Source organism: Poecilia latipinna, unplaced genomic scaffold, assembly GCF_001443285.1.
Source record: "Poecilia latipinna isolate Pla-1442-1.1 unplaced genomic scaffold, P_latipinna-1.0 Scaffold53, whole genome shotgun sequence".
Taxonomy (NCBI): Eukaryota; Metazoa; Chordata; class Actinopteri; order Cyprinodontiformes; family Poeciliidae; genus Poecilia; species Poecilia latipinna.
Window position 1 is genome coordinate 536052 of NW_015112669.1, and position 18387 is coordinate 554438.

An 18387-nucleotide genomic window follows, 5' to 3' on the forward strand; every position below is an offset into this window, starting at 1 on the left:
CAATACTAAAAACATGGATATCTGTTAATTATATCTAATATCTATATCTAATTAAGCTGTAATGTATTTCGTTGTTAATCAGTGATTGCAGGTTTGCTGTTTTGACCAGTTTTCCACCATGCTATAAAGTCATTTTTATCTTTGCCTATCTGTCAGTCCACCTATCCATTGTGGCTTTTAAAATTTGTTTTAAAATCCTTGAGTTGAAAATCTGAGCATTTGGTAATAAACATGTGAAGGGAACCCTATTAGTTAATCTAATAAACTAAATTTCAAGCAGATTATTGTGAATTTAAATGAAACTGTTGTTCCTCTCCTCACTCAGGATTGCTTTATTAAATTCAGAGCAACATTTTGTTCCGGGGGCGGAGGGGGGTGTAATTGTATGGAGGCGTATTGCCCCGGAGCCAATGATTGACGTTCCTCTCAATGTGTAGCAGCCATTGGAGGGGGGAAAAAAGGGGTTATCCAAATTAGAGCTTGTCTGTAAATCGTCGTAGTGTTTCTCTCTCAGCCGAATGAAACTGTCACCATGTCACTATCTGATGAATGTTTGTGAGGACAGAGCAGGGTAACGGTCCAAGAGTAAGTATAACTGATGTAGCTCTTACCAATGAACCCCTGACAGTGAAACAAAAAAACCCAGCAGTTTGTGTTTGTTTGTGAAACCATTTTTACTTGTGTAATGTCTTTCCCCTCACAAAATTACATTTACCTTTGAACCAGAAGATAAAAATCACCATTAACCCATAACCTCTAATTACTAGGACTTGTTGGAGATACTTTAAGACGTTTAAATATGGAAATCGCATGGTTTGCCTAAGCATGTGGGACTGTGCTGCTGTAGCTGTTTAAATGCAGTCCTTTCCCCTTTCTGCCATCATCCTGCTGCATCACCACCTACCATCTATTAGTCCCACAGGAGCATTTTATGATGTCTGCCAGCTCATTACTTCTGACAGCATTTAGTCAGACCTGCTCTGCAGCCATATAAATGCTCCTCGCTAAGTCAACCGCAGAAGACTTCCTCTTGAAAATCAACCAGCCTGCCACTCTCCCCACAATTGGTCATTTGCATTTTGCTCCAGAAGGTCCATTTAATCAGTGCCAGCTCCCCTGCTTACCTTTATAGAATAAGGCAAGTGATTGATGACGGTGACTTTCGAAGCCACTACACTCATAAATGATTGTGTTGTAAATCTGGGTGTATGATGGAAAACCTGGATGTTTATTTTAGAGGGAATTGCCCATGGATGCTGAGGTAAGCTGCCGCTGAAGTATGGGTGCCTCGGTCACGGCGGGCTCATTTTCTGATTGATGATGGTTTCCTCTGAAAATGCGTTCTGTGCTGCGAGTGGCTCAGCAGCATTTTTTTTTATTTATTTTTTTCTCCTTTTAAAACGTTGGGACTGTTTGATGTCCAAGAGGGGTAACGGCAACGTTTTGGAAGACCACATGGACCAGAACAGTCTGATTGGTCCTGTCGTTCCTTGAGTCCAGCAGAGAGAGCGGGGAAGTGAAATCCAGAAACTGAAATGTAAAAAAAAAAAAAAGTAAATTAATTATGCATGTGGAAATAAAGCAGAAGGGGGGGAGGAAATATGACGTATTTATTTATTTATCAAATAAATTAATATCGTACATGTTTAAAAATAGTTTATCTTGAATATAATACTAAAATGTGAAATCATTTTAGGCATTTCAAATCTGAAAACAGGGAAAATTATAGCAAAGCAGCTTGGAGGGGAAAACGGGTGTAAAGAAATCAAATGGTAAATGATTCAAACTTAAAGGGTATATTAAATAAATGGGTATCTTGACACTAGCATAAAATAAAAATATCAATTTAAACAATATTTCAGCATTTTTTTAACTAATTAATTTGCTTTATTATTCTTGCAGGTTCATAATCATCATATTAACCTCTGTTTGAGAAAACCTTTTGTTGAAATTTGGCCGTTAGTACATGTAACAATTTCTAGGAAATACTGGAGGTTCCTGGAATATATCAGATTGATAAAAATTGACAACCCTTCTGTATTTTGGCTTTATTTCAGTATCTTGAGCTTTGTGAGCTGCAACAGCTGTTTGAGGGCATACTACCTGATATGGTCGAGCTCGCACTTAGTGCACCTCGCCTCTGCACAATGGTAAGCATTTTTCTCTCTTAATTCTTAGTTTATGGCATTGCAGACTGATTTTTTTTTCTTCAATACTCTTAATATACAAACATTATATTTTCTTTTGTACGCATTTCACTCAAAATGTTTTGTGTTGCCTTGTTTTTTTTTAAATTTGAAGGTTTTGTCTTAGATTAAATCATGTGACTGAGTCAGATTACCTGTAGTAAGAGGTAAGAAAGACAACAATTGAGTAACCTAGTTTTACAAACTTTGGGTACATATTCGTTAGATTAGCTAATCTAGTCTAACATTAGATTAGCTGTTGTCTCAAGAGAGATTTGTGCAAAAGATGATCATTATATTTGAAGGAGATCCAACAATTGCTTTTCATTTATTTAATGATTGATCTATATTATCCAAAAATGCATCCAGCTTACATCATTTTAAGTGTTTTTTAAGTCAGGGCTTAACAAAGTTATTAACTTTCAACCCCTGCATCAAGCCCTTTTTATGATTAAACAGATTAACACATGTCATATGTTTGTTTGTTTTTAGGTATTGCACACTCTGGTTGTTGACCATTTGTCATTCTTTCATTGCTGAAGTTACCATTCTGCACCAGGGATTCCTTTCATTGAGAAATACATTTGATGCACTGACCATTAAAGTCCACAGACCTCTTTTAAATTCCTGGTACACACAGCTGGTCCTTCTTAGAGGTCCGTCTAAATGTCATCTTCATTTGTCTTTGTTTTCAGACTCTGTCATCCATTATAGCGATACAGGAATTATTACAAGATTGGTATTTTTGTAATTGCATTATCTATTGCAGAGTCTTCAGTTAATTCAATTCACTGAATTCAACTCCCACTCAGAAAGGAGAGGAAAAAAACAACCCTGTGGTTTTCCAAGCAAGTCAGCTGTTCACCACTGTTAGTAAAACTGTAAAGCTGGAAAGTATAAAGATTGTCTGTAGTATTGGGTTTAAAAAGGTAATGTTTATGTGTGTGTGATTAGAGGTGGTATCGATCTGCCTACTTGGCGGCCTTGGGAGGCTCTTTAGCCCTAATCGGTAAAGATTGATGGGCCCCATGTGTCTGACTGAACGAACCTGAGGGAGAGCAACAAAACCGGAACCTTAATTACTACCACTCATTTAACTAATGGAGCCCTCCTTATCTCCTGCTTGCTATATCACTAAACTAATTTTCTGAGCTCATCAGCCCTCCAACTTGCACTGTTGCACCCACAAAACCTTGTATCTATTTTCAGGATTCACCTTTGATTGGCTGGTATTTTAGCCTTCCAGCTTTCGTGTGGTTGCATCGACATCATCCTCTAGTCTTATTATGCTTCTAAATTGTGTGTTTATGTTCTGTTTTTGTCTCCCTCCAGCCAATTCCTTTACTTAAGTCGGGTATGAACCATTCCCTGACTCTGTCTCAGGAGCAAATAGCCTGTCTTTTGGCCAACGCCTTCTTCTGCACATTCCCTCGACGCAACTCCCGCAAGTCGGAGTACTGCAACTATCCCGAGATCAACTTCTACAGGTAAACAAACGCCAATGCAGACATGATTCTTGAAACGCAGCACTCACAGTATTGTAAGCGGTGCTGGGTCTCCCTAATTCAGGCACATCACGAAAATAAATGCCTCGTTGAATTTTTATTTTATTTTATTGTAAACCTTTGCTTGAAACAGGAGAGAGGAGGGCTCAGTTTGTGTTGTCTGTTGCCAAGTGTTAACGCTGTCATTTTAATTAAACGCTTTGACCAGTATTAATGAAAGTGTGAGGAATATGTTGCCCAAAGGCAATGTTTTCATTGTATTCCTCCCATTCAAGATAACATTATTTCCATCAGGGGGAGCTACTGCCCTGAAAACCAGTCAAATAGAAATCATTGAGAATTTTACTCAGTTTGACTAATTCTGTTTGTTGGCCTGCGGATTCATTACTTTCCAGTTAGAATGTCAACTTGTAGGTTAGTTTACTGATGGACACGAAACATTTAGTTTTGTCGTCCTTGACATAACTTCATCTATCACTAGAAAAGGTTTTAGGCTGTGGGCTGAGATCTATCTTTTTTTTTTTTTTTTTCCCCTGCTTCTGTTATGTCCTCGATGTGGGATGAAGATTGTAGTAGGTGTGTTTTATAAATTGGTGTTTTCTCTTTCAGTCAGCTCAACAGTAAATGGTCTATTGAAGACAAAACAAAGCATGAGGGCTAATTGCAGCACTTTGTCTTGACTGTTTTAAAGTACACACTTGCCTGGTTTTCTATGACTTCATATAATTTTGAGGTTTATGTGAATTTTAGATGCAAGTGTTGATGAATGTAAATCCTTCAAGCTAAATAATATCCATAACCCAGGCAGATACAAATTTGAAATTATTTAGATTCAACCAAGACGAAAGAGATGATTGATAGAAAAATCAGGACAAAAGCCCTAAATTTATTTATTTTATTTTTTTTTTTGTTTGTGTAATGTAATGAGTTGAAACCTTTGTGTTACATTTCTGGTATGTCCGTAAATTTGACACACAATTAACATCTGCAAAACCTGCTTGTACAAGTTGTGCTATCACTGCAGCTATTCAAGCCTAAAATACCACATCAGTGCAAAATATGTTGTTGAGGCACAGATGTCCACAACACTAATATCAGCATTCACAGTCCACATTTCTCAAGTATTTTTTTTTTTTTTTACAAAGTTACATGGATGGACAGGGGCTCCTGAAAGCTGATCGGGTATAATAATGCATTTGGGACTCTTATTTTGAAGTAAAAAAGAAAGAAGTTCTTTGCTGTATACTGATTATTTTTTGTGTGGTGTTGTGATTTGTAAAGCCTTAAAATGGATATTCTTAGTTTTCTCTAAAGTTTCTAAAATTGTATCATTCATGAACTCTGTATTCTGTTTTGTCTTGTTCTTTGAAGTGAATCGTTAAACTTTCTAAAAACCTAACAGGGTTTTTTAAAGACATTTCTCAAAGTATAAACTGATCTTGTTGTTCATAAAGCCCCTTAATGTTAGTATTTAGTTTTAACACAGCCATAGCAACTGCAGAATTACAGTTGGTGAGATTTTTTCTTTTATATACCATATAGGTAAGGTATATATCACTTTTTTCTGTGAGAAAAAAAGTGAGATTTTGCTACCTGCTTTGTCTCAATTTGGTCAGTAAATGCCTCATTATAACAATACCTTTTCCAGATACTACTTTAACTCAATTTTCTTGTTTTCTTGGAGCTCCTCCTTCTAGTTAGTGATAGTAAGGAGTAATGTAATAACACCCAGTTGTTGCCTGACAGACTGGAGTTGCTGTTTTTGAGAAATCTTAAGTGTTATGAGATAAATAAATAACACAGCTAGGTGATTAGTGTTATTTTATTCTTTGAGTTCACACAACACCTTTCCAGTGTTGTGCTTCTGCCTGTACTTTGGTCCTATCTTTCCATGCGCTATCTGCAAGAATGCTGTAATAATATAAACATTGATTCAATTGCATAGCTGGCTTTTTAGGACCACTTGGACCTCCTATCAGCATTTCTGCCAGCAGCAAAAATGCAGGACAGAGCATGAGCGGGCGGGGGTTGGCAGTGGTCTTTCTGAGAAGATGAAATAAGACGACCACTGCAGTCTAAAATGGGCCCTGGATCGTTACCGACCCTCCCTTTCTCCTGGTAATTGAGGGAGTGTCCGTCACTTTGCTTATTGGCTACAGCAGCTCTCCGTCTTGGACAAGCAGAGCAGCAAGCAATCTGCTGATTGCTGTTTTGGCAGAACTGTCAAGGTTTGTCCTCTGCTAAGTGATGGATGTATTCGAGGGGCAACGCAGAAGGCAGCGGACTTCTTTAACTTGTGTTTTCTGCTGTTTGAGAAGACTGTGACAGGAACCATGTTTTACGGGCGAAAAAGTTTAGATAAAACTCACACAGCCTGTATGGTGGTTTCTATACAACAGATTAAGAAGCAATTAAGGAATTTGATTAAATTGGCATGTATGCTTATTTAAAAATGTTAATTATATTTAGACATTTTGAAAAAAATATGGATGCACCCTTTTATCTTTGAAAATATATACAAAAGGATTGTAACTTCCTTTTAAATCATCATTATTGTTGTTTTTTTAATAACACTTTAAACATCACTCTGAACCTATTTCTCATCCACTGTGTCTCTAAAGCTCATTTTCCCTGGTGCAAGACTTACTGTTATCGATCTAGGGTGTTACAAATCTTTTTCTTATACTTGGTGGAGAACTGAAGTTGTCCATTTATGCTTGAATTATATTTAATAAATGTTTATCACTAAAGGGCTTTTAGTGCAATACGTTTCTCATTTCATTGCATTCCTCTGCTTTAAATCTTAACTGAACTGAACAGAAAACAGTTGGAGATAAATGATTAATTTAAATAACCAAAACCTTATGGTGTTTTTAATGGAGGGTGTCCCAGTATGTGGTGAATTAAGCTTTCCGTCCACCACTCCTTGCTTGTTCTTCCACCTCAGTTTTATATTCCCACAAACCGAAACATTGGCAGGCAGTGTTACTGTATTAAGGAAGGGAGGCTGGACCAGACATTGTTTTTGTTGGAAAGCTTGTGCTGTAGATGATGCGTACAGAGATTTGAAAATCTGAACTTCAAGGTTCAGGTTGATATGCAGTGATGTTGGTCTCGTCTAATCTGAGCAGCAAATCTTTTTCAGGTTTTTTGCAGGGTTCTCTAAAAAGTGAATTCCTCTTTTTATGTCGGAAAATAAAAAGTGTGCTTTTATTATTATGAATTTTTAATAAATTACTGAGTTAACATCGTCATGTAGAAAAAGCTCTTTGTTGAAGTCAAATGTCTGTTCATTTTTTTCATTTCAGGTTGTTTGAAGGTTCTTCTCCTAGAAAGATTGAGAAGTTAAAAACTCTGCTGTGTTACTTCAGGAGAGTTACTGAAACAAGTAAGACCCAAAAATGATTTATTTTTCACCTAAATGATGTCCTTGTTATAGAGTTAATGAACCATTTTATTCTTTGCGTCTTTTTCAAGGACCTAATGGTCTTGTTACATTCACAAGACAAGCTCTTACCAGTCCACCAGACTGGGAAAGGTAAACACCACTCATATTATTCACCAAATCTATTATTCAAGACTGGTAAATTGGGGAATAATATAGGATTTTTCATTCATCAACATACACAAGTAGCAGTCGGTAACCGAAAATGTTTCTGAAGTTCTCAGACTCAGCTGAAGCGCCTACATATAACTTGCAAGGGGACAATTGAGGATGATGGATACGGGATGCTTCAGGTAAGGATTCCTGTGCAGCTTTGCATTCAGTGCAAAGATTAATTTATCATGACTCGATAATTGCCTGTAGTCACGAATGACTTTCTTTTTCAGACTTTTAAAGCAGAATTTAAGTTTCAGCTTTTATGTGCATACCTTTTCTTTTTTAATACAACTTTATGTTGTTCAGTTTGCAAACTTAAGTCAAGTTGAGATTGTAGTTTGCAATTTTAACACTCGTTTGCTCGTCATATCCATACTTCAGGTCTGTCAAAGTCTACACCGTCTTCCCATAGGGACGGTCTCATCCTGTTAATCTTACCAGGTGTTTGAAAATGCCAAAGGGAAAAGCAGAAATCCCTCTGGTGGCAGCTTGGAGAAATAATGTTAAAAATATTACAACATTAATAAATAAAAAAATGATCAATAGAAGAAAAACAGCAGTTGTGCAACCAAATACTGTCGTTAGAATTTGATCAACAGAAAATAATTGAAGTCTTAAGTTTTTCAGGTAAATGGTGAATTTTTGCCTTAACTTTGTGTTGGATTTTGTACAATACAAGTAAATGTTTTGGAGGGGGAATAGATACTCTTAATAGAGAAATTTGACAATGACCGGAAATTTTCATCTTTGCATTTTTTTTTACCTATTTTCTGTCTTTAGAACCATTTATGTGATTTTTGAGCTTTTTGGTTCCTTTTCAGCACTGATATTGTTCAAGGTTACACACCTATCATTAATCAGCAGCCTTCTTGCTTCATAACAAGAAGAAATAAAGTGGTAAAAAATTATACTATTTTTTTTTTAAAGACCTATAATTACCTATTTATTTCTCCCCACTGGATTTTATCCTCCTCCTCTGTGTTCCTTTGCTGCTATTGTATTTATTTATTATTTTACTGCAGTTGACAGTATTTGTATACACATGAGCAGCTCGGATAGGCAAGGGTGGAGGGGAGGACCCCTGGGTGTGGGAGGATAGAGGCAAGATGGCACATGGAGAAAATATAAATGACGCGAGTTAGGCATTGCACTGGGATGACCCAGTGGGCCAAGAGTCCTGCAAGAGAATTGACGGCTACCTCAGCAGGCCGGACAGTGGCTGTGTGCTGTTTGAATGGGGCAGAGCAGGCTGTCATCCTGTCAGGGGGTGAGATTGAAGGGGGGAAGGGGGCCGAGGTCAGGAGCTGAACCAGAGATAAAGGTGAGGAGTTGGGTGACTGGCTGGAAAACATGCACATACAAACACACTTACTGTCACACAGATTGACGTAGCTGCGGGCCACTGAGCAGAACCCTCACTTCTGACAGCATGTATAAGTATCTGCCCTGTGATTGGACGGACTGTTCTTTTATCTAAACCACACAAACAAGGATGGCGATTTAAGGATGCGTCGGTGTAGCATCTGTAAAATATTCCCTACACCAGAAGTGTTTACAGATGATTACAGAGAGAATTTTTGGTGGGAGATTTGAGCGTCCTCAAGTTATTTTTGCATAGAATTGTTGGATCTTAGATTTAGGCCTATGTATTAACAATGCTCTATATTATATGATCAGATAATGAAGCGATGTTTCAGAATAAAGATGACATGAGAGCATCGTTTTACAACCTTCTCGTGTGAAAAACTTTTCTAATTTTAGCAGTTTACTTCTGTTCAGTTAATCCAAATAAATTCATCACAATTGTACATTTTTAGTAATTCAGTTCAACTGAAGTATGTCCATGTACTCTACCAAATGCATTCAATACTTGAATTACTGCAACGATGCTGTGTAGCATGGATGCAATCAGTTTGTGTTACTGCAGAGGTGTTGCAGAAGTCCAGGTGGATTTATTCACTCCCTTCAGTTTCGTCTGCGTTCTTGGATCTGGCGCCTCTCATCCTCCTCTTGACGATATCCCAGATTCTCTTTAAGGCTTTGGATGGAGGCTTATTTAATATGCAAGATTTCTGAGGAACAGAATTTTGGGTCTTTATGAGTTTTAAGACATAATCATAAAAATGACCAGAAATACACACTTTATGTATTCCACCATATCTACTAAATCTATTTCAGTTGTTGAATTTAATTGGTGAAATAAATAAAATGTTCTCCACTTGGCTTTTTCTGACATCATGACATGTTTTACTCATTTGACTGGCTGGAAATGACAAAGGATGGTCAAATGTTGTCCTTTAGAGATAAAATTCAATACTTGGTCTCTCAACACAGCTTTACTGTTCAGATTTTCCACAGTTGCTCAGCTGTACATTATGCATTTCATTGGTATTTATTGTATCTATTACAATTTCATGTGCATTGTTTTTGTTTTGATTTTCTAATCTGATTATCACCAAGGAGGAAACGGTCATCCTTAGACATTTGTTTGTATTAAACCTCCTCTGTGGGTGACGGCTAATGGGAAAATAATAGTTGTTTATTCAAGTAATGAGTGACAATAGCAGTTCCTGTCATCAGCATTGCATAAACGACCCAAAGTGCAAATATGTATATAATGTTTTATTGTATAGTGTCACATGCGACTGTATAAGTTGGGTGTGCTGGCAAGTTAACTCGGTATAAGTTTTTCATTTTTCTGCAGCCAAACTAAAATCTACCATTTCTAGATCCATTACTGAATGAGGCAGCAGCTTTTGTTTGTCAATGCAAATAAGGCCGTTTCCTGTGGAAGCATTGGTAAATACGCTTATGAGTATGTGCTATTGTGTTTGAATAGTGCTGAAAACACAAAAGAGCATAAACAATATCAATACATCTTTTTAAATATGATTTAATGTCACTGCGTGAAGTTTAGTGATAGAAAAACCACACCTCTGTATGCAAGCTTTATCAAAAAGGAGCCTTAAAAAAACAAACAAAAAAAAAAGACTGGATACAAGTTATGATTTTTTATTGTTGCTTTTGTTGTTTGCAATAATTATGACAAAATATATTAAAATGTCAAGTTCATATCCTTAATTTAGCAATAAAATAAGCTAATAAGCCAATACACAATATGATTTCAATCTTTTTGAGCTGGTTGATTATTTAGTGTTAAAACCTAAAAATACAGGAGGATGTGCTTTCCTTCGTCAGTCTTTGCACCTTACTTGTATCTCTTTCCTTCCCCCCTCATTAGGTTGACTTTGCAAACAGGTATGTAGGAGGTGGAGTCACAGGACATGGACTGGTCCAAGAGGAGATCCGGTTCCTCATCAACCCTGAGCTCATCGTTTCTCGCCTCTTTACTGAAGCTCTGGAACACAATGAATGCCTCATTATAACAGGTGTGTGGTTACTCGTGGTCTTTTAAAAGAAAAAGTAAAAAACCATAAGAATTCAGACTTTAATTGGTTTGACTTTAATTACTTGAAACAACTCTGTCTAAAGTCATAATTGCACTTCTTAGTAATTATGAGGTATCAGCCTTTATTTATTGTGTCAATGCGATGCAAATTGCGTCTACACAATATTTATCGTAAAGTCATGTGTCTTGACTTTACGCTTTTGTGGTGCTGGAACTGGAAAATCAGTCTTAATTTTAAACCAGGTCATTTAAACCATGTCAAAACTTCACTTGAAGTCATGTTACTTAACCAACTTGTTTTCCAAAGTCACATTTTTACTGTGAACAGTGCATCTGTCTGCTAAATACTCCATTTGATCTGAAAATTGTGCTTTTCTATATCTTACTCTTTAATTAATAATTAGTAATTTGTCTCAAATGAGCATCTCAGTATTGCTTAATTTGAAATCCAACTCGACGCACATGATCAATGGAGCTGAATAGTGTCGACTCTTATTAACCCAGTGGGATTTCTATGTAGCTCTGGAAGCAGAAAGTGACCGAACCCAAACCACACACAGGACTTTAGATGGGGATGTGTTCCCTTGTCGACTTGTCACATTTATCTTCTACCTAATTAACAAAGTAGCTAGTTCACTCATGACAATATCCAATTTATTTCCACATTAGGGATATTTATTAGGAAAACAATTTATCACAGAAGTCCTTTTGCTTCCACAAGAGGTGACGCGGTGCTCACATTACGTCAGATAGTATAACTCACAGATTCTGTTATCTTTTGACAGATAACAGAATCTATTTGACATTAGCTCATTTAATCTGAATGAATAACAAATACAGAGAAAAAAGCAAGAGTCTCCACCACTGTTTCCCTTTTGTATTGGCTGAGTGTAAACGTTAAAGGGGAGAATCTGATATTTAAGCCCATGCACCACTTTGGTCATTCCCCTAAAACAAACAAAAAAATAAAACCATTGAGGCACCATCTTGTTTTTTCTGAAACTCTCCTTAGCGACCTTCATTGATAAGCCCCCTCCTTCCCTCCCATCCCTCCTCCCTTTCCTTCTGCACTTAACATGATTACATTTAGACAGAAAGGAATTTATTGCCCAACTCAGGTCATCGCAACCACTAATGGAATGGACCCATTACGCCATATATTCATTAAAAACCTCCAGATTATTCTATGCACGTATGCAGCGTTTCCTTTTAAACTCTAATTTTAGTCTTTATGTCTGTCCCTAGAGCTCCTTAACAGAGCTCCTTAAGAGCATTTAGAAGTTTACCTTGAGATAACTTGAAAGATGGAATACAAATGCTGATGCGAGTGAGTTTGTAGACGGGAAGGTAGAGATTCCCTGATGTAATCTTGTGATGGAAGTTCGTCTGGCAGGATGCCGTCATGGACATTCAACAAAATAAATTTGATTAAGGTGAAGAAGGAGGTGGTCAGTTCCTTTGATGGATGAAGCGATATGGGTGGCCTGTTCTGTGGGTTTGCAATGCCATGATCACTACATTTCTCTTTTCTTCATAAAGTAAAGGAATTATATTTCAAAGAAAAAAAAATGACTGTCATGCCTCGGCATGAGCTGTGTTTTTGGGAAGAACCAGGAAAGCGATGTGCATCCTGATGATTCTTAAGCAGACATTAATTTATTTGAAATGGGTTTGAAACGACGCCAGAAATAAGATTTTATACTGCTAAAAGGTTCTTCCTATGGGCCAATAGCTTAACTTTTTTTATCTAATTTTCATGTTTTATTACACTTGCGTTAAAAAAAAAATAAAGAAAAAGAAAAACGAGTTATTTATTTTTTTTTATATTAATAAAACATTCACCAACAGCTTCCTGGAAGCATAAGTGATCAGTCTAAAGTTGGTCCTTCTTAATGAGAGTCTATGTTAGCACTGCATGTCAGTGCATTTTGATTCCTATAAACATTTTAAACTTTAAAATAAATTTTTCTATACAATGTCATATATAAAATAATGGCAACAAGAGCAAAAAGAACACGACTTCTTGATGTGTAAAGTTTTTGGCTATGCAGTACTTTTTAAACTGTTTTTCTCTGTGATAACTCTGCTTTAAGACAAAACACATGCTTCATTGCCTTTTTAAAGGACACTGATATACCAACTGGGAAATTCGGATACAACTTTCCGATTGGGAGTCAGCTTCCTGTCTTGAATCACACCCATCCGGTAGCTTTAATAGTTCCACCAGGGATTTTAGAGCCAGAACCAAAAGCTTGTCGTGGTAGATTTATGTTGTAAATAAAAGTTAAAATCTTGCTGATATACATGTGTATCATACTTGATTAATCTAGTTTGACAGAAGGTTTCCTTATTCCGGAGTATCTCTTTCCTATGTTGGCTAACGGCTTTTAATTTTAAACCTCCCAAAGAAGATTACTTATTAAATCAATGGGGGTTTATTTATGACAATCCAATAGAAGCCGATACTGTGCACTCGCACAGGGAGCGTAGAAAGCACTAAATCTGATTTAGGAAATAAGGCGCTGAAACAGATTTGGGCCCGCTGTGTGCTCCCACTGTCGAGCACTGAATAACATATTTTTGCTCCTTGGCTTTGCCTTTGTTTCCCTGCAGGAACTGAACAATACAGTAAATATTCTGGTTATGCCGAGAGTTACAAGTGGCAGAAAAGCTACAAAGACGAGACGCCAAGGTATTTTCTACCTTTGTTTAAAACATGTCATTTTTTCAGTAGTTTACCAATCCAAAGAAAGTGGGTTGTAATCACTTGGAATGTAAAGGAAGAAAGGCAGATAATGGCCGCCCGTCTTCTGCACTGCTATGTTTCCAGGGACGACTGGCAGAGAAGGTGTACAGAGATTGTGGCCATTGATGCTGTTAAATACAGACACTTCCTGGAACAGTTTCTTCCTGAGAAGATCACCAGGGAACTGAACAAGGTGGGGAAAAGAGGATAAATCATATGTACTTTGAAAAGCTCTTTGCATGTCTCATTTCCACATTGTATTTTTCTTTTTCTTTATAGATTTATCACACGTTTAAGTAAATATACTGTAGAAAGCGTTGCTTCCTTCTAATCCCTGTGCATATTTTCTAGGCGTATTGCGGATTTTATCGAAGCAACAGTAACGTCAAGCACCTCCCCGCTGTAGCCACTGGCAACTGGGGCTGTGGAGCCTTTGGTGGAGACACGCGCCTGAAAGGTATTGTTAGTTGAACTGCTCATATGTGTGCTAAATAACTTCATTTGGTAGTTAAAAACAATTTGCTAGTTTAAAAAATATATATTACATTAATTAGAGTGATTGATGAGCACAACAGACAAGCATCTGTAATGCTTGTCACAGCCGTCAAGGCTCCTGCTGAAGGAATCCCACTGCTGTGCAGCCTGTACAGTAAGACACAGGAACGGATTCGTGTCTGATAGTCAATTAGCAGCTTTCCCAAGGTGTCACCCTCCCATTACTTGCTTTCTGTTTTGGATCTGCCCAAAAAAAAAAAACAAAACAAAACGCAGATGGTTCCCATTAAAATTGTGATTGATTATTGAAAAGAGACGATGTAAGTCGAAGCAGTTATTTCTGTGAAGGCTTTCAGAAGGTTCATAAGTAGGAAGTGTACACTGTCCATTCACCCGGCCAGTTGGTTTGTCAAACCCTTTTTTTTTTGACTTTATGCACTGATCAGAGATTTTGTGGCTGATTTTCTGACCTCTGGATTTTTTTAAAAGTTCTGATCATGTGGGAAAGCAATTTTCCAAATTCACCAAAAATATGTCTGTTTTTTTTAATTAACATTTTGTGATTTTTACTTATTTTTAGCATGCCCCATGACAGAAAAAACTCTTAGGAGTTTAAATTACTTTCTTTCAACTGCTGATTCACAACAGTTAAAACAACAGTTTTAGTGCTTTTAGACATTTCTGCATCCACTGATCATTCATACCCTTTTATTTTGACAGCAAGTAACAAAACTTGGATGTGACTTTTTAATCCATTGAACAATATATGGAGGGAGCTGTAAGGTTTGGGTGACGGCAAGGAGGTCTTCTAACCTCAACTACTTGGTGCTCATTGTAAAAGATAAATTATGTGTCCTCTGGGTCTTACTCCTTCAATTACAAGTTTTATTCTTCAGAATAAAACTTGAGCTGGTAGGTTGAGCCACTCACTGATGGGAAGAAAAAGGCTGGATTTTAGTTTCCAACCATAAACTGTTTAGTCCTGGTCACAAGTGGATTACATGTTCTGTGGTTGGACAGTGTTTCAAGTTTTATTTACAGTTTTATATATATATATATATATATATATATATATATACACATAAAGCTGGAGATGTCAGTTTTCATTTACAGCATGCTATCAATAGACCCACTGATCTTTTAATATTTCCCAAGGACTTAATCCATCCAAATATTGACATTTGAACTTTCTGCCTCCGAACCCCAGCCAACATTAAGAATATTTCTATCTAGAGCTGATATATTTAGAACATAATTGCTATATTTACAATTAAACATTAAAAATGGCTTACTTGACGTATGTTGACTACTAACACTAAGCCATTGTTTTGTTTGTTGTAGAGATTAGAAACCTTTCTGTAGATGATTTGTTGGTCTTGTGAGGCGATAAATCAGAAAACTATAGCAGCTGTTTTAAATTATTTAAAAGCCTTAAAACCTCATTTACAAAGACCTGAAGATTGAGTGCTGTTGATGAGGCTATTCTCCTAGCAAAGCATTATTTACTGTTCCCATACAAATTGCTCCCGTCACTCATTTTCTCTACTGCCCGAAGCCACACCTTTCTCAGCGTTTGACCAACTACTCAGCCCGATAGAAGTGGTCAAATGTTCAAATCTGAAATTATTAAAGCTTATCCAGTTTAGTGTTGCTGGTTTAAAGATTTCTTTTGACATGCTGCTTCTTTGCCTTTCAGCTCTGATCCAGCTGATGGCAGCTGCCGAGGCCGGGAGAGATGTCGCGTACTTCACGTTTGGAGATGCTCAGCTTATGAGAGACGTTCATGAAATGCACACGTTCCTCGCCGAAAGAAGAGTTACAGTTGGTAAGACACAGACATACATCCTAAAAAAAACATGAAACTTAATGATTAGTCAAGTTAGGCTATTAATGTTGGCTGAATAGGTGCACCTTTTAAATGTCCAGTTCTCACCTCATCTAAAATCAATTTAAAAAAAGACCAGTTCTCATTTCAGCATTTATGTTAATTATTTTAAGGTTACGGTTTTTGGTACTCTTCAATACTTAGTTGACAAATATCTGTCAACAGTTGTAGCAAACTGGAAATGTCAGGACTTAACTTTTAACATCTTCTATATCTGGATTACCACAATAAATTAAATCAAAGTATGGAGAAAACAAGTGAGTGTCTCAACTTTATTTTTTAAATTCTATTATCTTTGACAAAAAAGTTAAAATTTCTAGACAAGCACTTCTCTTGTTGTTTATATTTAATTAGCACCCCATGTCTTTAAAATGCCACATATTGAGCATCTTATTGATTGGTTTGGTTTTATACAACCTAATGAAATCAATTTACATATTTTCTTTTTTTCCTCTTAAATATATATATATATTTTTCAATCCCGTACTCCTGTGACTTTCACTTTAATTTTCAGAAATTTGTGAAACATTAAATTAGAAAAATGTGGTATTTTGACATGTGAAATGTTTAGGAACCCACACTATACAACAGCCGCTGTTAGTAATCGACTGAGATTTTCCATTTTGTCATCAACACACAATCGTCTATATGCATATAACAGAAACACACAAGTTTAGTCTTTTAGACGGTAGCTATTGTCTGAGCCCAGCCATTCAGGCTGGACAAACCAGCATCGGCTCTCTACTCCCCGCTTTTCTTCCCTTTTTTTCTTTTGCTGACATTTATTGAAGCCTTTCAGAGAAATTCCCCTCCAGCCATCCATTTCCTAAAGTGGAGTTGCTGTGCAGAAAAAAACAGCTCATGCTATACGTGTCTGTGTCTGTACGAGATTTATAAATGATCCAAAACACTTTTTTTTTCCTGCTAGTTCCAGTCTCTCGTTCTTTGCCCCTCAACCTGTTAGTGCTTTTTGTCTCTGAAATGCTCATATATCCTTTTTCACTGCACTTCTTCTTCTTCTTTTCCCCATCGCAGGACAGCTGTACAGCCTCTTCATCCAGTACTTCAACGAAGAGTGCAAGAACTGTCGCACAACGCGTCCCCACGTCAGTCTTTACAGTTTCATCTTTGAAAAAGTCTCCGCTCCCGCAGCGTCCAACCCTGAGCAGGATTCTAGGATGTCACATGTGACACCAGAACCTCAATAACAAGCCAAGAACTGTAACTTAAACTTTGTCCCGCTCTGTCTGTGAGACAAAATACAGCTTCAGAAGGTGTCAAATACTCAGTCTTGTGCTTAAAATCACCTGTACACACACACACACACACACACACACTCCCTTTAGGTGTTTGGTTCTGACACAAGCTACCAAAGCAGGGTTTTGTCTTTTTTGCTGGTGGTATTATCGGAGCCTCGTATTGTGACACCACGTCTGGTGAAAGGTTTCTGAAACTAATAGCAATAGTGAATCCTTGTTGCTCTTTGAGGCCTTTTTTTCTTAAGTGCGATCTATTTTATTTTATTTTTCTTTAATACCAATTACAGATATGGCCAAATATCCATCATATGCATGATTGTGATAAAGCTTCACTGTTGAACTGAGGAAATTACTGTAGTAATTCCCCCAGTTTTTTTTTTGTTGTTTTTTTTTGTACTTCATTGTTATTTTTTTTGAACAGTTTGTCTCCTCTGTTTTCTTGAATGCAGAGAGAATGAGATGCTGTACTGTAGTCTATGCATGGAAAACATTTATTTATCACATATTCTCCAGATGTTTGCTGCTCTTTTATAAACTCTGAGGCTGTAAGACCCCATATGTCGTCTTTAAGGCTTGTTTCAAAGCGTCACAACAATAATCACTACTGCTAGAGTCGTCTCAGATGGAATATACAGGAAATGAACGGTCACGGTCATCGTTGACCTTTGTTGCTGAATAACTTTACAGTTATGAAATATAATCAGTGCTAAGCACAGTATTATCACTGTATTTACTTATAGATTGTGAACAGATAACGAAGCGCACGAAAATCATTATTTTTATCAAAGTTTTTACTCAGTGTTTGGTTTGATGTGGGTATGGTATTTTATGATTTGCTGTATTTTCTTACAGTTTGTTTGAATGATTGGCTTAGACAAAAATTTGGGATGTAAATGTGCTGAATGTTGTATTTTAGGTTGTAATATTTTTATCATTTCTTAATTAAAACATCCCAATAAAGGAGTATTTCTTTGAGATTTATATGAGTTTGTAAGCTACAACAAAGAATCAACATGTTAAAAATAAGCCGGTTTCAGATATAATTTTCCTCTTCGGAATCATTTTGCAAATGCAGGACAAGTGGTAAAGTATTTGTAGCCTATGAACATTTCAGCATATTGCCGTGTTAAACCACAAATTGTGTTTTTGGGAATACTTTTACAAACCTCTTGGTACACATAGACGGATCCATTTATCTTTACGTGTTATTGGACATTTTTGGATTTTTTTTTTTTTTTTTTTTTTTTTTAAAATTTAAACAAAAACTTTCTAAAAAGTAAAAAAAAATAAATATTACAAAT

The 18387-nt window shown here is 36.7% G+C and overlaps 1 protein-coding gene across 1 annotated transcript in view; it reads left to right on the forward strand.

The window, feature by feature from the left end:
- The window catches only part of parga (poly (ADP-ribose) glycohydrolase a), a 31252-nt gene extending 13191 nt beyond the window's left edge, over window positions 1-18061 (forward strand). Inside the window, exons 8-18 of the mRNA XM_015052514.1 lie at window positions 2058-2150; window positions 3519-3673; window positions 7000-7079; window positions 7169-7229; window positions 7354-7429; window positions 10534-10681; window positions 13315-13393; window positions 13532-13640; window positions 13799-13904; window positions 15639-15767; window positions 16863-18061. Of these exons, the coding sequence (XP_014908000.1) occupies window positions 2058-2150; window positions 3519-3673; window positions 7000-7079; window positions 7169-7229; window positions 7354-7429; window positions 10534-10681; window positions 13315-13393; window positions 13532-13640; window positions 13799-13904; window positions 15639-15767; window positions 16863-17035 (1209 nt within the window). The 3' untranslated portion in view covers window positions 17036-18061. The remainder of the gene's footprint in view (window positions 1-2057; window positions 2151-3518; window positions 3674-6999; window positions 7080-7168; window positions 7230-7353; window positions 7430-10533; window positions 10682-13314; window positions 13394-13531; window positions 13641-13798; window positions 13905-15638; window positions 15768-16862) is intronic.
- Window positions 18062-18387: the final 326 nt, after the last annotated feature.